Source organism: Bombus impatiens, unplaced genomic scaffold (genome assembly GCF_000188095.3).
Source record: "Bombus impatiens unplaced genomic scaffold, BIMP_2.2 scf_0233, whole genome shotgun sequence".
NCBI classification, from domain to species: Eukaryota; Metazoa; Arthropoda; class Insecta; order Hymenoptera; family Apidae; genus Bombus; species Bombus impatiens.
In genome coordinates this window covers 1,358,655-1,365,727 of record NT_176652.1, presented here as the reverse complement: position 1 = coordinate 1,365,727, position 7,073 = coordinate 1,358,655, and the positions used below count along the sequence as shown (strand labels likewise).

The window sequence follows — 7,073 nt, the reverse complement described above, 5'->3', positions numbered from 1 at the left end:
AAGCGCGAACGAACCGTGACGGATATGGAGCACGACATTGTCCATCCCTTTTTATCTCTGCTATTTTATGGGTTTCATTCGGTCTCTTCTTTAGATGGTTTCGTTCTCGAAGGTATAGAGTGGCTTGGATACTCGAGACGGGTTGATTTGGTACGGCTATAGGGAGATCTTCGTTTCTGTTAGAACTCTTTGTATCAGGATTTTCAGTGATTTTAACTAACGACTCGTATCTTCGCGCATGGACGGTCGTAAATATCAAGACATTTACAGTGGTCGAATGAAATGTAATGTTTGGTATAAATTGGACGTGTCGAATGCTTGGTGTAAATTGAACCGGTGTGTTTTGCTTTATAACGTAAAGTATCAAGTCGCGTAAATTTTGATTGACTTTTCGATAAATTTCCACGTATATACATGGGAAAAATTCCTGTCCTTATCAAGACGATGGTATATAGGATATTCTATAAATTAATCGTGCAATTCTTACAGCAAATATGGTAAATGCCAAGTATGAAGAAATAACTCGGAATAATATACCAAATATGCAAATAATATAGGCGTTTAATAAATCTTTGTGTACGATAACGTATTTTAAAATTAAATGACGTACCCTCCTAAGCGATATATCTACGTACAAATTTTTGAAACATCTGAAATCCATTCCGAGAAATCCACAGCATCCGCATAATATATCGAGAAAATTATGCCACGAGGTCTCGTAAGCATCCATTCTCACCGAATCCTACACCCCATGCGCCATTCAAGCAGAAACAATTCTTACCAGATCTGAACAAATTCTTAAACACGTATACGATACACCGGTAGATACACAAAGAGAAAAAGATGCTTTTTGTTCAACGTTTACATGCAAATGGTCGACCGGGCTGTCGCAAATATTTATACAAATAGCCAGCGATCGGGCAGCTACCGGATAAGGACAACAGTTTGTACTCGACGATTCTCAAAGGAACCGCGCACGTAAATATCGCAGATGATCACGAACGGAGAATTCAGCGGTCGCACGACTCGATCATAGGACGATCGGAAAGACGCGCTGCTGACTCGGCTGTCTCGAGCTCGGATTCGCGACCAAAGTGCCCGCGGTTCGAGCCCTGGTCGATTTTTGACCATCATCTGTGTTACTCGATTTATTCCTAGTTGTATCGTGCTTATGTCAGCGTGTTGTTACCGATTTAGAATCTACTTAAAATCGTAGGTAATTCGCGTTTAGCTGTTCACAAACTCATCGTACACGTACTGAGACGTTAAAGTAACAGCGTCTCGATGTTGGAGATTAAACGATTATTTATGCGAATTCATATTCTCGTGGAGATGATTAAAAGAATGGAGCTCATATGTAGGTAAAAAATTGTTTCACGTATTAAATAGTATTACAACAAATACTGTACTTCGCACGCTTCATATATTTTTCTATATTACGTGCTTTCTTACGTATTTTTTCATCTCCACATTTTTCATAAACATGTACAAGTCTACCCCGTCTATCGACAACAGAGCTCCTTGTACTTTAGAGTACCTGGAATTAATCTCTTGTACACGTATATGTGTATGGAAAACAACACTTTGTTAACAGTCTCAGAGCACTAGAATTTCTAGCAAAAATGAGAATATGCGAAACTTAGAATATTAGAAGCTCTATACACGAGAACATGTTTTGATACAACGTCGTTGTAACGCAAAAGGTAGTCACCAATAACCCTAGCGATTGACGAAGCTTGAGATAATAAAACAACGTAAAAGTTACAGCATCGTCGATGAGAGGATAAGCAAGATATTACGGAATATCTGTAGTTGTAAGGAGAACGATACGTGATCCTATGAAATCTCTATATACCTATACATGGATGCATTTCTTTGAGGATTTCGAAACGCGATCGGGGGATAGTAGAAAATGTTTTGTTCGGCGCCAGCCGAGTTCTACGTATACGACGTTCGAGACCTTTGCGTCCCAAGACCTTTCCCCATGAATACGATCGGCGGCGCAAAGTAGAAACTTCCATCCGCGCGACGACGGCTCTTCATCCGCGAAATTAACGAGATTCTGGCAAGCGTTGGTCCGCCTCCGCGATTCTGCGAAACGTTGCCGTTCAGCGAACGATTTTGGCCTGAACAGCGTGCTAAATTGTTATGGGTGTTGTGTAATCGGTGGAGTTCCACCTTTATGCGGATTTGCTTGGGTAGCGTACGATGTGGATTGGGTTAAAGTTGCAGGCGATTTTGGTTAACTACACAGTGATTTACTGACATTTCTTTATTATTTCTAGCTTAGCTAATTTTGTTTAACGATAAAGGAAGACTGTTTTAATGGCAAATATTTATCTTATTTGCCATAATTGGTAATTGGTTAAGTAATCTACCTTACTTGTATGTTATAATTTAGTCCTTAATGGATAAGTACAATTACGATCACGGTTCAATTTCACTCTTAAAATACCTGTGAAAGATAAATGATACGATATGTATGCTTTTGAACATTAATGTAAATCAAACTGTTACGTCGGGCGACACTCTACCTAGACCAGGCTACACACCGCGGGCAAGGTGGGAACCAGATGTTCATGAACCGGATCCTTCAGACCGAACAAACATCTCTTTACTGAATCGTTTCTAAAGCTTATTGTTTACTACGGGAAGACACGGGAAAGTTAGTTTTTCTCGCGTACACTTCCCACTAACAACTTTCTATCGAGGGCGGCTAAGACCCTTCCTGGTCCACCAATCTTCGCTTATCCAATCAGAAGCAATGTCTACTGCCCTCACTTTCCTAACCAAAATTGTCATCAATAAATCCGATGGTCCCTTGCGTTAGACAGACCCATCGCTAGCTTTCCTCCGACACAGCATCGTCACTTTAAGTTACTTATTCTTTATCGTTAGAATAGTCAACATGTCATTATCGGGTTTCTATCCTGAAATCAATCATCTACTTAACTTGTACATACGCATCAATGGAATTATCTTCTTTACAAAGTTGTTGGAACAAACATTATTTTATACCTGTTAATTCGGTATAACCTCGATCGAACTACCCCTATTATCGTAACAGAAATCAGGGGATCGATCATTTCGTGGCGTCGATTATCTAATCGTAACGGGAATTTACGACTGCTTCCCGTTGACGTGCTTTCTTGCGATCGCGTCTCTCCGCGAATAGTCGAAACGCAAACAGAACAGAGGATCGAAAAGAACTCTTCGCTTTCTAAAACCTCTCGATAGTAAATTAGAATAAAGCATCACGGAAAGCCTAAACCCTGGAAACTCCGAGCTGTCCAAAAGTTCTCCGAACCATGTAAACTTTCGAATCTCCGACAAATGGAGCATTGTAATCCGACGCATGTAAACGCTTCTGCCATTCCGTTTGACGAGGGTCTAGACTCTAGAGTCTCTAGGTTCTCGTGGTTTATGAATCCAGCTACGTAATTGTCCGCTGAGAATCTCGTTAATTAGTTTAAACGATCGAACTTGGTTCCAGAGATGGCAGTCTGACGTTTTACGACTCGTACTCGCGTACAATGTTGACTATTAACGAGATATCGACTAGGAGACGCAGATAGGTATGACAGGGTGCAGACTATGCGTTAATGAGCGGGCAATCGACGCCGACAATTGGCAGACAGGATCTCATCGTACCGGCTCGCTTTTGATTCGTGACAGGCCAGACTGCCACTGGGACCCCTTCGAACCGCACGACAGTTGTCAGTGACATGAAAGCATTACGGCGATCGATTACCGCACGGCAGCGCCGTCGATGATCTCCGTCCATTTCGTATACAGCCTGTTAATACTAACATCTGTTCGTGGCGATCTGATCGTCCAAAGTCAAATTGTAGGACCCTTTTGTTCTCGCAGTCGGGAGTTTACCAGTTTCACGACATTGTCGAGGTGTAGATAGTGGCAGCCGCGCGTGTGCCTCGCTATTGTTCCATTGTCGAAAGAGGTTCACGACCGACGTTATGACGAAATAGACTATGGCAGATTGCGAGAGATTGATCGTAGGTGATCGGGAAACCTGGCTATACCGTTTGATGCCACGTAGCTTCATCTTGTTTGGGAAGAATTTAATCTATTACGTTAACTAAGAATTATCGACTCGTTCGATACTCCATCGACAAACTGTTGTACGTTGTAATTTTTGTTATTTAGCAATTATTTATTTGTTCGCGAGCGTTGTTTCGATTCTGTCAAAGACGAGTCAGATCGCATTTACGTTTCCAAGGATTAAAATCGAAGCTGCGTTACTCTTACTATCTTCCAATTCTGTGATTTTGAATGCTTTTGGTCGGAGGTTGAGTCGGGTAATACGTAGTTAAATTTAATCCGTAAATTACGTAGAAATCGACGCGTCAGTGGTACGAATCTCGTGAAAAGCGTCGAATGTATGAGCAGCGTATGTGGGATACGAGAAAGCTGAGTTTTAAACCAGACTTTTCGCACTCGTTCCACGCTGAATGAATTTACAGTAATAAAATTTGTTCTTCATCAGCTATAGAAATTACTATAAAACGATTGTAAAATTTTATGAATAGTATACTTTTCGGTAAGAAATAAATTACTCGCTTCAAATTATTTATTAGTCATATCTTCAGCTTACAATCCACCGCGTTGCTTTTAATAATTCAAACTGATAAAATTTTAACAAGTATTTGCCATTCAGAAAGTTCGCTGAGCGTACACGTATTTTATCGCGTGAACAGCGAGACAATCGCATGGGCTGGAGAACTGCTGCGGTTTCTGAATGTTCTCAAACACATTATAATTAATTCATGCGTTACCTTGCAGGTCGAAATGAGAAGGTGTGGCTTCGTCGTGTGGTTGGTCCTCGCCTGCCTCACCAGCGACGCATTGCAACAGTACAGGGAAAAGAACATCAGTGAGTGATATCATTTATTACTTCGTTTAATTAACACGTTGGAAATCGCCTACGTTCGCGTTTACGTCCTCGAAGCTGTCTGTCCAAAAAGCTGTCAGGGCGATAAGTGATAAAATCATATGGAGGTAACACGATACAAAAGGTGCAGAAAATAAAATAAAACAATAAATAATTCACGAACAAGATTATCGAGACGTTTAACACTCTACGATACGTACAAAATGCAAATTGAAAGTGACAAAACTTTTAGAAGACTTTCATGATAATGGCGTACATGTGAAGCATATGTTTCAGTTTTTATACTATAAATAAATTTACATAAATGTTATTCATTGTCATATAACATTGAACGTAATAAATATGCAATGACCAATGGACGTGTTAAAATCAGCTGCCAGTGATCGTGTCAGAACAAATTTTTTGAACGGTTACCTGCACGATAGAACTAGCGCATCCGCACATGGATGGCGAGCGCGAACTCACGTTGTCATTTTCAACAATTTTTTTATAGTCACTGTATGTATAACAGTAGGGAAAATTCGTATTTCCGAGGAATAATTCGTTTCGAAGCGCTTCAATTCTCTTCATAGGCGGTTCCACGACATTACGAAAGATGCAGAGTCTTGCCGTTTTCTACTGCTCGGTCGATGAAACGATTCTCCACGGGATTAAATCCCTGGCGACGACACGAAGTTAATTAGAGCCACGTGTCTTTTCGCCAATAAGAATTACAACATTCGCTGTGTGTCGTCTCTCGTGTGCTCTCATCGAGGGAAGCTTCTTACGGTCGAGTCGTTGCGCAAAATTAGGTTAGATCGGGATCGGCGAATTCAATTCTTAATCTCGTTAGTCAGCGTCGTTCTCAATCTTTCGTTCCTCGTGCAATCGCTTCTCGCGAATCAGTTTGTCCCTACCACGTTCATCCGGATATTGATGAAGTTTCCTAATTAAAATTTTTATTTGATACCGCAAGACTTTCGAAAGTTATATCTCGCCCTGTCAATTATTCATCGTTCATGTGTTTTTTAACGAACCGCGAGATGCAAGTATCTTAGAAAAGATTGAAATTTTGCAGAAGTAGTAGCCACGAGATAAAAGGAAATTGTTTTTTAGGGAAAGGGAAAGTGTTTTTTAACGAACCGCGAGATGCAAGTATCTTAGAAAAGATTGAAATTTTGCAGAAGTAGTAGCCACGAGATAAAAGGAAATTGTTTTTTAAGGAAATGGAGAGTGTTTTTTAACGAACCGCGAGATGCAAGCATCTTAGAAATGGTTGAAATTTTGCAAAAGTATTAGCCACGAGATAAAAGGGAATTGTTTTTTAGGAAAAGGGAAAGTGTTTTTTAACGAACCGCGAGATGCAAGTATCCTAGAAATATTGAAATTTTGCAACAGTATTAGCCAAGAGACGAAAGGGATTTGTTTGAGGTATCTATTTACCTGTGCATTTTACAACACGAATATTTCGAAAATTTCAATATATTTTCTAGAATATTCTAAAGTCGTACCTTGCTAATATTATTCGACAAGAAAGAATGGGATCATGGCGAACCATAATAATTTAGGTCGATGATTAATCTTAATTTCCGATCTATATTATACGGGATAGAAAAGATCGATAATTTGTATCGTGTAAAATATAAAATACAAAGTAGAATCGAATATTTTGAAATTAAAATAAATTGAAATTAAAAATACCGTAATGTTGAGCAGTTAAAGCCAAATTATTTTAGTTACCTACGATCCAACGATACCAATTAAAGATAAAAAATTCTTTCCGATGTAACAACTAAAAGAATACAAAATACCATTAACGCTCATCATAGCGATGAAAAAATCTGTAGGGATAGCTCCGATATCATATTTCTTTTTCTGAAACATATTCTCTTGCGCTATTAAAACCAGCCGAAAAAAAGGTCGAAAAGAGAAGATACCATATCCACGTCGTGTATGCCATAACTATAAATCCGTTGGAACCGAACGTTGAGAAAAAAGCTCGTGAAAATCACCGCGGCTCTATAGCACGTACGTTCATGCTTGCCAATCACAATGCATCGCCACAAAGTTATCCTTTCTCGACTGCTCGACCAAGGTATATAAATGAATTTACAACCGTCGTATGATCGAATGGCCGACGAACAAAGTTTCGCTATGAAATTTTCGTGTGTCGATAGTCCGCGAT

The 7,073-nt window shown here is 39.7% G+C and overlaps 1 protein-coding gene across 1 annotated transcript in view; it reads left to right on the top strand.

Annotated features, from left to right (window-relative positions):
• Window positions 1-7,073, top strand: part of LOC100745046 — a 166,291-nt gene that overhangs the window by 49,151 nt on the left and 110,067 nt on the right. The window contains exon 2 of the mRNA XM_012384101.3: window positions 4,801-4,891. Within this exon, the coding sequence (XP_012239524.1) occupies window positions 4,807-4,891 (85 nt within the window). The 5' untranslated portion in view covers window positions 4,801-4,806. The remainder of the gene's footprint in view (window positions 1-4,800; window positions 4,892-7,073) is intronic.